Below are 19,068 nucleotides of genomic sequence, written 5' to 3' on the forward strand. Positions count from 1 at the left end.
TAGTTACTTACTTGATAGTTTTATTACCTTACTTTAAGCCTAAATAGCAATGTCTTTCTTACTTATTCTTCTTAACACTAGTGACAAAGTATATCATCCGTCAACAACAACTGAAAGCTTCTGGACTCAATGTTCAATGCTTAAAATATTCTGATGAATAAAAATAAGTAATAATTTGGACAGTCATACAATCAAGTAAATATATTTCTATTTTCTACTGGCAAAATAATGGAGACAAATAAATAGTTCCAGACACACATTCACTGGCGGCTTGGGATATGGAAAACTGCAAACAATGTTTGACCTATATGAGATACTGCCAAGGATATACTGCTAAGCAAAGTAGCAATTTTGCTTGTTTTCTGATTCATCTGATCTGAGTGCTCACTTTTTCTGCTTAGCAAGTTTCTGAAAAACATATTTGTGAAACTTCTTCCTTTTCCCCAAAAAATGAACTGTTGAACGGAGAACAAAAACAGGGGGGGGGAGCTGAGAAGGGGACAAAGGGAAGAATTGACAACCAATAAAGGGAGGGAAGATATAGGTATGCTAAGAGACTAGCTGGAAATGAGATGAAGCACAGAGGTGAGGAAAATATGGGGCAGTGTTGCATGAAATCCGGGGACAGGATACAAATATGACTAGGAATAGTAAGAGTAGGGGTGGAGGTAAAAGAGTAGGGGAATATGGAGCAGTGCTGAATTGGGAGGTAGGGAAATCGGGCAGGAAGGGTTCAGTTTAGAAACAGAGATAAGAATAGTAGGAATAAGGATACAGAAAAGCAAGGTGGGATGATGGAAAAGGGATGAACTTGGTTATTCAGAAAATAAGGGCCGGGGAATGTTGGAAGTGGGGTAGAGAAGGAATAGTAGAGTAGGCATAGGGGTTGAGAAAAGCATGGTGGAATAATGGAACAGTCATGAAGTTTGTTATTCAGAAAATGAGGGGCAGGGAAATGCGGGAGTGGGTAGAAAAAGGAATAGTAGAGTAGGCATCGGGATGGAGAACAGCAAGGTGGGATAATGGAACAGTCATGAAGTTTGTTATTCAGAAAATGAGGGTAGGGGAATGTGGGAAGGGGGGGGGGTAGGAAAGAAAATGGATTATTGTAGTTGAAATAAGGATGAAGGAAAGCAAGGTTGGGAATATGGGTCACAGTGAAAAATGGGAGGAGGGGAGCAGGGGGTTAGTGTAAAGAATGATTTGGAATAGGGATCGTGGATGGAATTGAGTTTAGGAATATGGTGCAGAGATAATACAGTTAGTAATGCTGAAAATGACAGTGAGTGACGGGGAGGAGTTGAAACAGAGAAATAAATAATATTGATAAAGAATAGAGGAAAGACAGGTTGAGAGTTATAGGCTAGTGTTGAAATTAGTAGTGGAATAGATTAAGAGGGGTACCAAATACACCAAGAGTCCTTGAGGTTAGTAGACAAATCACCCAGGGTACATGTGAGGGTAGAGGTTGATATTGTGAATGAAAAAGCCTTTGGAGCGATATAAACGGTTGCCCAGGTTGTATACTCCCTAGGGAGTTGAGAAACATTAAAAAATTGATGTTATTGGCCCAATGACCAGGGCACTAATGTAAAGCACATTAATACAGTTATTGTGAAATGCACTATATAAGAATTGTTATTATTATAGAGATGGTGATGTAGAAAATAAGGAGGAAAAAATGCAGGGTGGGGTTGGGAGGAGACGGGAGATTAAAAATGAGGAGTGGTTAGTTTGGGAGGGAGATGGAAAACTAGGCAATGGTTTAGTTGAGGGCAAAGAGGGGACATAGATTTGCAGGCAAAGAATGGGATAGATGGAAATGGGTAAGTAATGGGTTAATGTAAGACAATAGGACAGGAGGGAATGGGTTAGAAATGTGTTAAGGTAATGTGTTAAGGTAAGAGATACCTAAGTGATTGAGAATGATGGGTGTTACGACTAAGATGCACTAGTACAGGCCTAAACAGAAATAAGACCGATAGATGAAGTACAATAAGGAAGATGGTATGAAGATGAGATGATTGGTAATAAAATGAAGAGGGGGGAAAGATGGGCAGAGAATCGCCTCTAGAGGATAGGTACACAAGACAGGAGGGCGTGGGGATAGGAAGGGAGAGGAGGTTGGGTAAGAATGGTATACAACAAGAATTAGGGACAACACAAATAGTGACGAGACAAAAAAAGGAAGCAAACAAAGAAAGGTCAAACAACAGTGATAAAGATGGAAGAAAGTTCTATTTTAAAGGAAATTTTCTGTACATAATGACAAATTTTGAGTCTGGATGACTGATCAGAGGAACATGTAACCTTGCTACAACTTTTTGTTGTCTTTGCATTTGCATGAATCTAACATAAAAGCGAACATGGTGGGTCGGACTCCAATCCAAAACCAGTAAGAAGTGAGTCTGGGACAATTTTAAGCAATACTTTTACAGTATATTACGTGCTTTTAGATTTAAGTTTATGGTTATATAAGAAGTGAATTCTGAAAAATTAAATTTGAAATGTAAATTGATTCAAATTTAAATTATACATAGTCTATTTTATTTTGTGTAAACAAGAAATACTGGTGCATGCTTCACCAGAAGATTCCTCTACAAGCTACTGAATTCAAAATGTAAAGGAGGATTAATTTTTTGTATAACTAACCGAACTCTGAACTACGAGGTCAATCATTCATAATGAGTATTGAATTAAAAGTGGACCACATATACAAATAAATCACCAACATATATACAAATGAACTCCAAACATGGAGTTCTCAATTACAACCAACCTTGGTAGAAACCAATACCAATGAATATGAATACAAGTTTATTGTTTGACAATTAACATTTGAACGAACATTTGTTCCTCGAAAGCCACAATCTTGTTTGGCTTTGGCTTTGAATCCATCAAACACAGTATGCCGAGCCGAGAGCCAAGCCGGAGCCAAGCCGGAGCCAAGCCGGAGCCAAGCCAGAGCCAAGCCAGAGCAAAGCCAGAGCCAGGCTTTCTCAAACTCCCTAAAAGTACTATATCATGAAACAAATATTTCACCACTTACTGAGGAGGAGGCCCTCTGACGTAATATAAAATCGGTTCCCAGCTGGGGCTGTTCAACAAGATGTTGTCGATCAGTGAGTAGGAGCAATCTCCGGTTGCCGAGGTAACAACAGCTGGGAGCAGGATGACAAAGAGTACGCAGAGGAAGAGGAAGATGCAGATGGGTATGCCAATGCAGAGGACACGAGACCAGGTAGTGGCAGGAGTGGGGTATTGTCCTGTTGCAACATCCATGGTGTCTTTAAGGAGGATGGGAGACTCTAGGGTAACGATGTGTTTGCTCAGGGTCGTATGATAGTTGGTAGATGAGATGACCTCTGGGGAAGAGGTTAAAGGGCTCAGGGTTTTCTCATGTGCCAAACTTTCTTCCTGAAATGTAAAAAGGGGGGTAAAAATATTAAGTGTTGAGAAAAACATTACGGTTACACTATATAAAAAAAGGTCCCAACACTTCATTTTTCAACCTACAGTAGGAAAAGGCACATTATGTTTACTTAATGATCAATTTATTCCAAATGCAGCATGTGTAGATGCCACTGACTAAAATTGGTTCAAAATTTACTACAACCAATCACTGTGAAGGTTTCTTCTTGTTTAATTTTACAGTTAATAACCAAAACAAACAAACAAACAAACAAACAAACAAACAAACAAACAAACAAACAATCAAACAAACAAACAAACAAACAAACAAACAAACAAACAAACAAACAAACAAACAACAAACAAACAAACAAACAAACAAACAAAACAAAACAAGCTGATAAGCTGGAGCAAAGACACGCCAGATGGCAATCCATTCAGATTATTTATACTATTTTTCCTTGAAATAAAAACCCTAACAGGAAGTGATACTCTTAGTGCATTTACTCCAAATTAAAGATCATCGCCAGAAAGGGTTGATGCCCATCTACAACAGTGTTTGTAGGTGGATACAATTGTGAAGCAGGTTATTTAAACTTATTTTAAAACTAGTTTCTGAGGTTTCACTATGGAATGCTTAATTCTACCTTTGCAATGTTTCACAGCAGAATAAATGAGCATTTCCTATGCGTTGTTTCACATCTTTTTTTTAAGTGTTAAGTACATGTACCATGTAGCTAAATCTATCAAAATAATATGTCATGTCAAAACCAGTAGGGCCTAAAGGTCAGGGTACATGTACAAATGTAGTACGAAGAACATAAATTGTTTTTGTGTCTGTCTTGGAATATTTTGGGATGAACATGTCTTTCAGGAGTGATTTAGTTCAGATTCTTTAGTTGACCTTAGATTTAGTTTCACTTCCTGGTGTACTGCAAACATAATAAGGAAACAAAGTACAGTGCACACACACTGGATAGGGATATAGTAATATTATACACATAATGAATGTTTATGAGTGCAATGGTGCGAATATGTTCATGAGTTGAAAGATGGAATGTTCTATTCAACGAGGCGGAGCCGAGTTGAATGGAACATTCCAGCTTTCAACGAATGAACATATTCGCACCATTGCACGAATGAAAAACATTCATTATTTGTTTTATATAACATCCAAGTAGAACTTTGTCATTTTGATTGAAAGAAACAACTTTCAAAACAAACAATTTCAACTGTAGAAGCCGAATGCTAGTAATTTTACTATGCCTTCTTGCAGTAACACCTGCTGCGTTACCAAAGACACGCGCACGCAGTGATGTTTTTACTCAGCTTTTTCGTTCCATCCGAAAAGTACCATTGCACGCTGGCAGCGTGCCAGCGTGCAATGGTACTTTTCGGATGGAACGAAAAAGCACGGTGAGTGACTCAGCGTGCAATGGTACTTTTATTTGCTATCACGTGACGGACAATCCTCCAATCAAATGGCAAGGATCTGCTTGGGTGTTATATAAAGAATGATATTTGATGATGTGGATTACATTAACATATTTACATTATAACTTGTACTTGGCTTGTCCCCTTCAATGAATCTGATTAAGTAGTTGTTGCTATGAAAGCTTATGCAGCTTATGCTATGAAAGCTTATGCAGCTTAATTAGTTAGTCTTTAAGTGCTACTACTACCTTTCTTGTTTTATCTATCAGACTATAACACAGTTATTTTTGTGATATACTTATTTAAATTTTGTTAAAATATTAATATTTACATTCTGTAAATTATTGCACTTTCAATATTTACCAGATATACCTTTGCATCTCGCAAAGTCTCAAATCCTTAATTAAACAAGTAGCGAAATGTTGATTTTTGAATGCACTGTACACATACAGACCCGTGTATAGATACTTGTAAAGGATTATGTACGCAGTATAAATATAGAACATTACTTGATGAAAGGAATGCGCATGTCAATTTTTAGTATAAATATTTAATTTTTAATTTCCTTAATTAAATTTGGTTCATCCATGGTGTATGAATGATCAATTCATGAATAGATTTTTTTTAAAAATTGAAATGCATGATTTGAACCAACGAAAAAAAAAGATCACATGCTGCTTTTAACAATGCAAAATGTTCAGATGTTATTCATTTGCACATTGTAAAGTCACTTAATTAAATAAAACAGAAGACTTTTCCATCATTTAGTGCAACTGTGAAATTGCCTGAAAGGGGTGCAATGCACAGACACGCAACTTTCTAATTGCCCCAAAATAAGAGGAAATGGACGATCACACTTGTGTACAGTGCTTTTGAGTTTTCTATGGCACTGTTTTGAAAAGAAAAATATGAAATCAGCTAATCAGCTGAAAAGTTGCATGCCTGAATGCATAAAATAGTCATAGAATTATTAAAGGCAAATCTATATGTTTGTTTTGCACAATGAAATTACTCCAAATGTACTTACGTCCAATATTCAATAATGCAAAATGTTCAAATGCTATTCATTCACATATTGTCATGTCACTTAATTCGAGGTAACAGAAGACTATTGCTTCTTTAAATGCAACTTGTGAACTTTGAAGTTGCAATGCATTAACTAATCAGAGAACTTTAAAAGGCAAATCTATAAGTTTTGTTTTTGGAAAATTAAATTATTCCAAGTTTACTTACATCCAAAATTCCATCAGCAGAGAAGTTCCCGCTGTCAACCATCTCAGAGGATGGGGACCAAGGTGATGAGATCCCAATGGCATCGATTCCATCCACATCTTGAAGACTGCAATCAAGAGCAACGCCATTGTCTGTGGTATTCTCCAAGTCTGACGATGCTGGTTTGTTCTCCAAATCCAAAATGCTGCCAAGTTCTCCTTCTACTGGGGCTTCCTTTACCATCCTTGAATCACAATCGGTGACACCAGCGTCACTGTGATCTGTAACATCATGGCTTGGTGCCACTGAGGTGACACCTTGTTCGTTCAGCCACAATATGATGACATCACGCCAGCTTCCTATCTCATCCTCTGGTAAGGGTTTTACCTGCATACGAGAGCTCCTTTCCAGCTCCTCAATCAGAGAACTTGAGGCTTCAAGAAGTTTGTCTGTATCGTCGCTACACTGGGACATCAGTTCCATCCAGCTATCATCCATTGTGCTTAAGTTATCGTGAGTATTATCTATGGCCTGTTTTGGTTGTTCCAGGGAACCCCCGATAGACCACAAATAACACTTCTGACGATTGAACTCCCCAAGGATCTGACCCAGCTCTGCGTCATCGGTACAAGCCTCTGCAAGCTGAGAGACGTAGGTGAAGTACGCCTGCTTCTTGTTGGACTGCTCCATGATCTCTTTCCTTAGTCGTTCCTTTATTATGTTCAAGTCACGAGAATTCTTTACTCTGCTGTTGAAACCACCATTACTGACGCTATCATCAGGCAATTGTGATACACTACAGCATTCATGTACTGCAGTATGTTGGTTAGTCACTGTTTCCTGTTGGTCTGGCTCCGTGGTCACTTCCTCATCAGCTATTTCCACTTGAGCCGAGTCTGCGCACAGACCCAGATCAACTTCCCTTTCTGTAGAGACCGACTCCAGGAAACCAGCCATTTCCTGTGCCTGGGATATTCCAAGCTCAGGGGCACAACCCGGAGTGAAGAGTGCGTCTGAAACATCCTGCTGGATATGCACCTCAGTGTGATTACAGACCGGCAAGCTGGGGAGGTCATGGGTGGGTATTTCTTGAATGCTAGCATCCAGGTTGTAGGAAGGGGTGAAGGTCAACTCACATGGCATTTCCAGGGGACTGATTTGGGGAGGGGTCGGCATGTTGTTGTTGATCCAAGTCTGGACAGGGTCTTCCCTTTCACTTCCCTCATCCTCACTCTCGCTGAAAGACTCACAGTCGGAATCATCCATTCTGTCGAGGAGGGGGAAATCAAGGGGACTGTCTACGTCATCTCTTGAGTGATGGGCCCCGGGCATAAGGGAATTTGTCAACTCTGTTGCAAAGTCTAGAGACTCGTACATGTGGGACAGGCTCAGGTCTGTGATGTTCAGTAAGTTGTCTTGGGGGACTTGAGGCAATGGCTCACTCCGTCTAGTTGTCTCCTCTTCTATCGGCGTATTCGATACCTGACTCAGACGACGACGAAGCTTGTGAAACTTGGAGGACGGGGTGGACTTCACTGGTCTGTCCTTCACCGGACTACTGGTGTGGACATCATCAAAAGCATTGGGCAAGAAACAATTGGCATGGGAGGGAAAGAAACCTTTTTTCTGATGGGGTGTCTTTGCAATGGTAACACTTGGATGAGACCATGTATTGGAGACGGGTTGGCTGGGAAAGGAGGCTGGGTAATCATGAGTTTGAACATCTCTGAGAACCGTCGAACGGTAGGTTACTGGAAGGGATCGGCTGAGAGGTTTAGCTGGCTTGAGGTCTTGGGATGGGTCAACTAAGGATTCTTCCAGGTCTTCGATATCAAAAACAAGATGACCAAAGGCTTCTTCCACATCTTCTACTTCTTCATCTGGCGTTATTTTACTCTGACACCTCTCCTCTGTGAGAGTTACATCTACATCTTCATCTTCGTCATCTCCATCAAATTCATCGTCAAAATCTTCATCAAATATATCATCAAAATCTTCTTCAAATTCATCATCTTCATCAGAGCAAAGACTTTCCAGGGCATCTTCGACAACAGAGGACATATGGTCCACTGTTCTCAAGCTGTACTTCCCAAGAGTAATGGGACGGTAGTTTGTTGGGGAATGCAGAGGCTCCTCAAGAGTGAAACTTGGAGATGGCTTCGAGATGCCGTTTTGAAGGAGCACCGGAACACGATCCAGATCCTCCAGTGACGGCATGACGTGAGGTAACTCCACTGAAGTCGTCATCACATTATCATCCCGGAGAGACATGGACCAGAACTCCAGTTCAGAGTTGCTCCGCCCACGAATATCGGCAACCTCCGGCAGGATGTCACAATCAATTTCGTCCTCCTGCCTCAGTTGGTCTTCTTCCATTCTCAGGTAGGCATCAATCATCTCATCACTCAGCTCCATGATGTCTGGGGTTTGGGTTGGCACCGACGGCACCACCTCTTCTTCCTTCATCAACAGCACATCATCAAATGCAAAATCTCCAAGAGACACCGTGGAGGTGTCACTTATACTGTAGGCATCATTCTCAGAGAAAGCCTCACGGACCAAAAGGATATCATCATAGTTGATACTCTGACCGAGCCCAAATATGTCAGAATCATCTTTAGCTCCAGAGGGCTGGTATGCGCGCAGAATGGGTTTTTTCAAACTCGTCTGGACGATACTTTCATCATCTGCGACTGCCTCTTCACAAGAGGAAGGTTCCTGATCGTCTTTCTGAGCAGCAATTGTACTGTAATCCTGCAAAAGAAGTACAAGAAACAACAAATTTAAAACTTTTAAAGACACAATAAAATACTTTATTATACAAGCAAAACTTCAAATAACAAAATTTCAGGATAAAAGAAATTGCTCTCCCATCCATATTTTTAGATAAAAAAATAAAAACCATCATGTCACACAAGGCAATCTACAGGCAACCAGTTCCAGGCAATCTCCAAGAGATCTATATATTCACATTTGAATGTTCACACAATTTTCTGAGGAAAATCTAACACATTGTTTGAAAAAATACTCATGTGCTACCGAAGTGCTACTGAAGTGCACTGCAGTCTGTTGCCTCCAAGTTGCCTGTCAAGTTGCCTCGTGTTTTTTCCAAATTCACACCTTGATTGCTCAGGGGGGGGGGGGGGTTGTTAAAACAAATCAACAACAAATGCAAAAGAAAATTTCAGAGCAAAAATGTTAAAGTCACACCTTGAATGTTCTAACTTTCTCCTCCAGGTTACACTGCAGTGCCATGGCCTGAGCTTGGATAGCCTGGCAGCGTCGCTCCAAGTTAAAAGCAGCCAGCTGCAGAGAGTCCCTCTCCTTATCACTGGCGCAGGCGTGCTTGTCTCTCTGTAGGATGTCGCATAGGTTCAACACCACACGGATCCCCTCAGAGTTCTTGGCAATGTCTGCTTGAATTTCCTGGAATAAATAATAAGAGGAGATGGGTGGAAATGAGGACATATTTGCAGGATTTCATTTCACTGCTTCCAAAATAATAATAACACAAATACTTTTAACGAAAAGGACAAAGCAATACCAAACTTTCTTTACATAATAAAATGCTACACTTTTGACCTATTTTGGTCTCACATTTTGTGCCCACAATAATCATTATGATGTCACAAACAAATTATTTAACATTCTCCGACATATCACTGAGGAACTACAGAGCATCCTTACTAAACAAGATACATTTTTCTGTTAGTTTAAGGGGTTTACACGTCATTGTTTCTGTACATTTCATACTAAAAGCACAAATTGTTATCAAGGCCCAATTTCATACAGCTCCTTAAGGCAACAATTTTATGCTAAGCAAAAAAATGAGCAGGATACCAGTTACAAGTGTTATATAAGACATGGTATTTTTGGCAGGTAACCTTAATCTGGTAAGCAGAGTTGTTTTGTGCTTAAGCGGCTCTATGAAATTGGTCCCATGTTGTAAGTCAACAACCACTTGACTTTCCATTTATTTGATTTCTTGATACAAACAGTTTAGATTTTAGAACAAGCTATTAATATATATTTGTTACCAACCTCATGAGCTGCAAGTCTTTTTTCAATTTGTTGAATGCTTCCCGGACATTTGATGCTCTCTGTAGCAAACAAGTTCCTCTCCATCTCCGTCAGCCATCCCTTCAGCTGAACTATGACTTCTTCAACCTCCAAGGTCACGGTCATGGCCTCCTCAGAGCTTGTGAATGCCACAGTGCCTGGAGAGCAGGCCTCGGCACTAGGTGTGAGGCGTGCCTGCAGGTTAGTCCATTGCTGATTGATTGACTGTAACTTGGCAGTCACGTCCAAGCAGGTGGATGGACGACGCGTGAGGAGGTGGTTGGCTTTCTTGTTCAGCTTGGATCGGGTCACCTCTCGCATTTGGAGTTCTTGTGTGTATCCCTAAAAATTAAAATAAAATTTAGTTTACTTCAACTTAAAAAAAAAAAAAAAAATTAGCTGCTGCAAACTGCTTACCAACCAAAAGGAACTATGATTTTTTCGGAATTCAGGAGACTTCTCTACTGATTTGGAGTACAATTTATGAGAATTCTCAGTTCTAATTACATTTATATGGTATTTATGAAAACAGTAGCAACATCTACTATCAAGCAAAATTTATCTCCACGAAATATCTCCTCCTGATCCTCACCTTGCACACCTGGGCCATCCTCTGATCTGATTGGCATTGCTGGCTGTCAGTCACAGCCATGTGTAGGTCACTCAGCCAATCAGAGAGCTCCTCATACAGGACATCAAAGTCAGGGGAGGAGCTACAAGAGGTGTCACTGCCCCCAGTCGAAGACAGCCTGGAATTAACAAAGGATATAAGGACAGGTTAGATCAGCCCAAAATAGAAACTAACGTCGCTTATGAAATTTCCTGTCAGCCTTACTTAAAATCATAAATCTATTTTATGGCTGGGTTGAATACAGTAGTTTGTCAGGGCTCAACTTTTACACTGGGCCACCGACCCGAGGCCAGTGATTTCAGTGTTGGGCCAGTAAGCTCAAGACAGGACAAGTCCAGTGGTCTTGTCTTTTTTTTTTTCAATTCAACATCTTTGGCTCCCAAAAGAATAATGTTCAAATGTTGAGATTGAGTTTCACAAATACCTTTCAATCCTGCTGATTATCACCCATAAAACAGAAGAGACAAATCTTTTCTTAGTGATTCATTCAAATGAAACAGTTTAGATGGTAAAACCGTGTTCTTATTTTGATTCTAGTTTCTTGTCTTGTTGATTCTAGTCTTGTAAATAAATTGCCGATCCAGTAAAAATTCTGAGCTACAAGCCCTGCAGTCTTGAGAAATCCCTCCCCCCCCCCAAAAAAAAAGAAATAAATTCAAGCCTTGCTTGTAACATTACTCCTTCATCCATATGTACCTCATCGTACCCTCCATTCAAGCTCTACATTGTACCTCTCAACTAGTCCCATACATCAGTACCCTCCATTCAAGCTCTACATTGTACCTCTCAACTAGTCCCATACATCACTCGCACTAAGTCATATGGCCACCGCTCATTCTCATATTCTTCAGCGTCACTCTGGAACAACTTGTCGCAAAACATCAGAACTGCTCCAAACGAGAATATTTTCAAACATCTACCGAAAACTTACCAGTTTACTCAATAGATTTTGTATAGTGCTTCGGGACTGTTGTGTGGAGCGCTATATAAGTGCCATTCATTACTATTATTGTTATTATTTTTGTAACTGGACTTACTTGCTGGATGTGTTAAAGGTGTCCACCTGTTTATTCAAGGCGTTCACATGAATCTCCATGGAGGAGTTTCGTCTCTTGCTGTTCTCCAGTCTGAATGACATCTGCTCAATGGAGTCCATCATAAGCTCAGAATCAAAGGATTTGAAGCTCTGTTGAATCAAGATCAGTTGAAAAATATTATCAAAAAAATAAGTCATTAACCAATCTTAGGATTTCCAAACAACTGTTTTATCTTAAAGGGATTGTATTTGTTTGGTAAATTGGAACCAAGTGCTTGTTTCAATCCTATATAAATTTAGTTGTAGATATATATACCATAAAAATAACCTGTGCAAATTTGTCTTCAAAAGGTGGTATCGTTTCTCAAATATTGCCCAAAATCAGGAAGTTTTGGGGGATAAACAATGATATATTTTTCCATAACCGCACAACCTTGAAGTGAAAAATTTCTTAAAATGCATCATACTACCCAAAGCTGCTGTAATTCATACCAAGTAGGTTTTTTATTGCCATTTTTTTTTATCAAACGTATACGGACCCTTTATTAGATGTTACTTAACATCTAATAAAGGGTCTGTATACGTTTGATAAAAAATTCACAGTCACATCGACAAGGTGTAATCCCCATCAGTTTTTGTAAATCAATTTGCTCTACCTTGCAATGAATAATTTAAAAACTCTTCAAAGAATGAGCATAAATATGGAACTCAATTAATTCTGCACAAAAGTATATATATAATGAGTTTGCAAAAATGGCCCTGAATCTTTGTGGGGAAACACTTGTAGCTGAAATCCTCAAGTAACCCCCAGTAATTACAGTATATATATTTTTATAATGTCCTTTCATCCAATTTGAATCCAATAAATGACACACACGGGCGTGACAATGGCGTTTACGTCAATGGATGCCCCCTGACAGATGGTTGACATGGCAACAAATAGGAATACTTTACAGGGAAGCAAATCACTAAAGTCTCTTTGGACCCTTCTTACACCCCATGGGAAGTGGTGGCCTGGAGGGCAACTGAAAGTGTATAATTGTACTTTTGTAAAGCCTTGTATTGTACAAATGGAGCATAAATTATGTTTTTACAAAATTGTCAGGGCCCAATTTCATAGAGCTGCTTTAAACACAAAAAGTTACTAGCCTAGGTACCGTAAGTACCATGTCACATGCACAACCTGTGGCTACTAATCCAACATATTTTTGCTCTGCATTAACCTACACACAACTCTCTGCATAAGCAGCTCTATGAAGTGGGGCCTTCTTAAAAACGTTAAGTTTATATGTAGTTGAGTCACAAATATCACTAGAAGTTATTCCCCTTGACTAAATGTCTTCTCTATACAACTTTGTGAGAGACAACATGTTGGACATTGTACTATAAATTGCTACTTGCTTTTTTCATCAAACAGACCTGGGTACAATTGTATGCCCTGCTCAACAAAGAAATTTCCCTTAAGCAGAATTGTCTTAACTTGGGCCAGGAACTTGGTTTGTCTTCACTCTTTGGATCCAATTCAATTTAAACTTTCCTAAGCAAAAATCATGTTGACGTCACACAAGACTTAAGCAATGTATCACACTGCATTTACACAGCATGGTTTGTATGCTAAGCTAACTTGTGGCTTAAAATAGCTCTTTGAACTTGGCCCCTGTTTACCCCAAAAGTCCCCATAAAGTGTTTTTCCATACATGAAGGATGTGTCAACGGACAGCTTGTCACATCTGCTTATAATAATAATCGCTTCAACACATCCCAACAGAGTTTAGCTCAGAATTTTAGTGACTCATCACTCTCTTTATAGAAACCAACAATGTCTCATGGTTTTTAAGTTATAGTGAGACTTTGTGAAATGTAAGTAAAAGAGAATGGCATATCATTTTTTTTTTTTTAGTTTCAATGTTGGTTTAGCTATTTGCTAATTAGCAACTATAGCACTATAACTTGAATGACAGATTGGTGGTGTTTTGTTTTGATGCAACTTGGAATGAAAGGTAAGATGCAATGAAGATCATGTTTCAACTTTTTTTGTGCTTGACATAAATGACACAGGTCAAGTAACAGAGACGTCCAATTCGGTGATCAGGGCCCAATTTCATAGAGCTGCTGAGCACAACAATTTGCTTAGTTAATTTTTTCCTTGATAAAAACAGGATTACCAACAAAATTTCTATTTGTTGCATATTGCTTGTTACTGGTACTCAGCTGATGTTTTGCTCATCTTGAAAATCATGTGGAAATTTGGCTGGTAACCCTGTCTTTATAAAGGCAGAAATTTCACGCTGAGCAAATTTCTGTGCTTAGCAGCTCTATGAAATTGGGCCCTAGGCCCAACTTAAATTTTTACATGTTTGCATGTGTACTCCACGTTACTAGGCTAGCGAAGAAATTTGGCACTTGCACAGTAAGCGAGGAATAGTGATCGTAAGTGCAGAATTTTGTGGTAAGCAGAGCCATGAAATTGGTCCCAGGGTAAAGCCTGCTGACTAAGCACCTAAGAAATGCAGATGTTTGGATGAGCCACTTATCTCTCATTAGAAAATAAACGGGTACATTTTTTGTCCTTTTTTTCCCATGTCACAGGGGTATTTTTTTAGGCAACTTGGAGGCAACCAGCTGCACTGAATGTAGAAACAAACCACTTTGGCACAACACAAGAAAAAACTTCGCTAGCTTTATATTATTATCCTCAAGAAAATGATAAGAAAACTGAAATTTGAATAAATTTTCTCCTTTGAGATATTCAACTGCTTGATGTCACCATGGTTCTATATGTGACATGGCGTACACATGACACATGTACTTTAATGCATAATACAAGAGTAAAAAGGTTCCTAGAGTGGAAAAAAATCTATGCAGTAAGAGCATAAAAAGTCCAAACACGCCTGCATAAATTTACACATACCTGCAGTATTGACATCTTTACACATGTACTGGTACACTCAACGTTGAAAGGTAAACCGCCTACAGGTACATCTCAAATCATTTTGCCACCAAAATTAACCAGTACATGACGATGTCATCATTTCCGGCTGACACAATTTCATGTACCCGGCATGTACAAGAACTTGTTCTAGAAGTACATAACGTTGTCGTGTAAGTATGTATATGACCATACAAGCCCAATTAGTGTCATTGCTCTGGATCAACATGCCATCATGTAGATTACTAACTCCCTGCTTAACAAGGTGCCACTAAATGGTGGTCCCCTGGATCAACTCATCCCAACTGATCAGCAAACTCTACAAATAAGATATCCTACCTTAATCAAACTCTCATGTCTTGTCTTGAATGATAAGGAAGCTAAGTTCACCGCGAAACACTTTCTCTTTTCTGTTTTTTGACTATTTCTCTAAATGTACATCCATGGAAAATTAACAAGCCAAGTGCATTTGAAGGAAGTGGTATAACCAAGATCAACACATGGCGCCCACAGTTCAGACAACAGCAAACATGGACGCTTAAAAACTCTGCGTCTGTGTGTATGAAAACCAAAGGGGAAATTCATGCAGGAAGTCTCTTATTGGGGGGAAAGCCGCTGCATACAAACTACATAACAATGCAGATAACCGGTCGAAGTCTTCCTGAAATAGACACAGAGACGTCTGCCCTGTCTGAATTATCGCTCATCCATCCTCATCCAACCTCATAAGCCAAATGCAACAAGACCGCCAGACAGGTCCACAAATCCTCCAAATTCAATTAACGCTCCGTCCAAAAACTACAACCTGAAAACATTTTGATCATACGCTTTAAAAAAAAGGCCATACATAACATGTAGAAAGTGTTACATACAAATTCAATGTGTGGTTTGAAGAAGAAAAACCATTACTTACCTAGTAATGTACCTAAGGAACTTTGCAAAAGAAACCACAACAGCTATTTAAATCCAATTTGCAGCGGAAGGGTCACACAAAAAACACTAGCACAATAAGAGCTACATGACTTGATTAAAGCTTTCCCAACTAAGTGAAGACCACGGCTAAAAAAAAAGTCCCCCTGCAAGGGTCCGAAGTATAAGGAGGAACTAGCGTATAAAATGACTCAGCTCACATGAGACTTTGACTTGACAACAAGATGACGCATGTACATAACAAACATGGACTACGAGCTAATACACTACCTGCAACTCTGATCTTGTGTTGGTCTCCAGGACGGAGAGTGCTCCCTCCAACTGTCTAAACTGGGTGTCTAGCCTCTCCTCAAGGAGCCGGTACTGGGCTGCAATCAAGTGGAGTGTAGCCTCCAGACTGGGCTGAAGTTGGGGGTACTGATGGATGAAGTCTTGCCCTCGTAGAATCACACTGTCCTTCTGGTGCTGGTGTGTCTGTATCTCCATTGCAAAGGCCTTGATTGAGGAAATTATAGATTTGGTTTATATTTAAGAGTAACTGTCAAGTGTTGTTATGAGAGTTTTGTGCACAGGGACAGCCGATTGGGTTCCACAGGAAATGATACATATATTTAGTTAGAATTGGCTGTGACTTTTTCCCCAGGTCAACATCAACATGTGTGTACCAGGTAAATACAGAAATGCAATGCGTAGGTACTGTCTAAATGCATGAAGTTAAAAGAATGTGCATGCAGTAAGAGGGGTGTCATTACACCAAGTGTTCAAAAAACAAAAGAATCCACAGCAGATTGTGAGGACATCCTTTTTTCATTGTTTTCCTTAAAGCCCTGGACTTATGAGAAAATGAATTAATACATCTATGGATAGTTGTTTGGGGACAAGAAACAATGTAGTGAAGAGCTTTAAAGATGAAGTATTTTATGTTATTTGAAATAATGATCTATATATTCAAAAGACTCAGCTTACTAAATTACAATTTTTTACCCATTGGCAAGGAAGAGTTCTAAAAATTTAAGCCAATGTATATAATTATAAACAAATGAGGGGGAGGCGGCACTGTTGCTACAAATGTACATGTCTGTACAAGACTCATAATAAAAGAGATATTTCCTACAACTTTGCAATTATTAATAAAATGCTTATTATTTTTTTTAACCATAATCACTAGCTCACTTTGCAAGAACTGCTGACTAGGGAATCAGCAGTGTATAATGCATCAATTAATATCTGTTATTGGTCAGCCACACTTAAAGACCATTTTGGAGTACTTTGTTTTCCATCCTCCATGGTCAAAGCATTGGGTATTCAATTAAGCCAAAGGGCGAGCCAGGGTCAAGAAGACCGACTCTGTCCACACACTGAGAAACTTCCATAATTTCATCAGTTGGATGTATTATAGAGCAGGATGATTGCAATGATATTTACATTGGATGCTGGACTAAGCCTATTATCACATCAACCTAATATACTGATATGAAGTCTTGTTGGCTTTGATTAGAGGAAATAGACTCACAATTGAGGGATAGGTAATATGGGGTATGTAAATATGAAGTCCCTGAATGGGTAAATAAACTCTTTTGTAACACTCTCTATTGAGGAATGGTTATGAAGTGTATAGAAATTGAAGTTTCCTCAATTAGTTACACGTTATGTAAGCCCTACATGTACCAGCCACGACCCTGACCCCAAAAAGGATGACAAACGTGTCCATAAACGATGTACACATATCATTATGGCCTACATGGTTTTAACTTAAATTTGAGAAATAAATAACAAATTTAAACTACGTATTTTTATACATTAGCACTGTGGTGGGTGTTTTGCTTTAATTAAAGTTGTCTTCTTTATTTTCTTCTTTTTCAAACTGTTTAACGATGAAAATAATCCACTTTAATATATACACTAAGATAATTCTAGACATTTGTTTTCAAAACATTGACATTTAGAATTGATTGATAGCCTTGTTTCAACACCAGCTCCCAAGGTCTGAATAAGACCAGAAGCGCTGTGTTATATTTAAAGCAACTCACATGGTTTCCACTCACACTACCCCCACAAATTTAGCTTTTTCTTAGATTCATATCGTTTCTTTTCAATTTTAACAGGAAACTGAGTAGGCAACAAGTAGATTATTCTAGATTCGCTAAGAGCCCAATGGGGGTCTGCCACTGACCCCCATTCCCCTTCTAGAAATAACTCTCACTCCCTTGGGTCTCAAAGTCAACAACATGTTCAAAACTGCCCCAGTTCAGAGTTGCACACACCCATTTCACCTGGGCCCAATTTCACAGACCTGCTTAACCACACAAACAAGCTAAGCACAAAAAAATATGCTTATCAGAATAAGATTACCAGCCAAACTAACACATCACAAACTGTGACTGGTACTTTGCTCATTTCTGCTTAGTATTTCTGCTTAGCAGCTCTATGAAATCCATACAGATGTTAAGCAGATAAAACTGCTTGAAAAATGTATTTGCTTAGTAAACTTTGAGTGGGGTACCAGTCACAACAATGTAAACTTAATATGATTTTGGCTGGTAACCTGTTCCAAGTAAGCAACACTTTTCTGTGCTTAGCAAGTTTTGTGCTTACAGGCTCTATGAAATTTGGCCCTGGGCCCAGTTTCATAGAGCTGCTTCATCATACAATTCTTATTGCAGATTTTGTGCTTAGCAAAAGTTAACAGGTAATACCAGTCAGGTATTGGGCAAGTGACATGGTATTTTTTCGCTGCTAACCTTATTCTAGTAAGCATAATTTTGTTGTGCTTAGCTATTTTTTGTGTGCAAATCTATGAAATTGGACCCAGCTTACAGCCTCATTTTTTCATCCCATAGTCGGTCAAAGGTAAAAAACAGATGCACAGGATTTTTCAGACAGGAAGGACTTGTAAGGAAAACCCAGACTTCAGTGAGAGAAGTAATTACGACGATTACTCCAGAGATGAAAATACCTTTCCTTTAAGTGTATTATGTGGATCAAGTTTATAAGTACAAGGCTTCAGTACAGCCAGGGTAAGATTGTAAAGAAATCAAACTGCTATTTTGGTTGGTGATTTCCCTCAGGCGCAGGATTCTTTACATACCATGCAAAGGTTAAGTGAGTGAAGGAACTACATGTAATGTCAGATCTACACGATATAAAATGAACGTACTGTACATGTACATACAGTACGCATACAAATGGTCTGTACACTTAAAGCATGCCAAACTGTACATACTTTGTCCTTTGAACAAAGTGTATATTGAGTTACCAGAAAATTAATAAATAATTATTTATTATCATAGATGTGAATACCTGCAAATGTTTTTAGAATCTTCACACATGCTGCAATTAAGAGCTGAAATTCATATTGAATAACCATTAATAGACTGTGGAAGTCTTGCACATATTAATTGAACATTGAGAAACGTGAGAGGGGTT

At 39.0% G+C, this 19,068-nt stretch overlaps 1 protein-coding gene across 6 annotated transcripts in view; it reads right to left on the bottom strand.

Annotated features, from left to right (window-relative positions):
* Positions 1-1,587: 1,587 nt before the first annotated feature.
* LOC117290589 overlaps positions 1,588-19,068 on the bottom strand; it is a 34,142-nt gene continuing 16,661 nt past the window's right edge. For 5 of the 6 annotated variants that reach the window (XM_033772059.1, XM_033772073.1, XM_033772052.1 and 2 more), the window contains exons 4-10: positions 15,913-16,137; positions 11,785-11,933; positions 10,709-10,865; positions 10,099-10,458; positions 9,268-9,483; positions 6,079-8,811; positions 1,588-3,417 (exon numbers count right to left, since the gene is read on the bottom strand). In XM_033772059.1, coding sequence (XP_033627950.1) covers positions 3,046-3,417; positions 6,079-8,811; positions 9,268-9,483; positions 10,099-10,458; positions 10,709-10,865; positions 11,785-11,933; positions 15,913-16,137 — 4,212 coding nt within the window. In that variant the 3' untranslated portion in view covers positions 1,588-3,045. Of the gene's footprint in view, positions 3,418-6,078; positions 8,812-9,267; positions 9,484-10,098; positions 10,459-10,708; positions 10,866-11,784; positions 11,934-14,694; positions 14,738-15,912; positions 16,138-19,068 lie in introns of those variants that run through there. The other variant, XM_033772090.1, reaches the window with a different exon arrangement.

This window comes from Asterias rubens, chromosome 1, assembly GCF_902459465.1.
Source record: "Asterias rubens chromosome 1, eAstRub1.3, whole genome shotgun sequence".
NCBI classification, from domain to species: Eukaryota; Metazoa; Echinodermata; class Asteroidea; order Forcipulatida; family Asteriidae; genus Asterias; species Asterias rubens.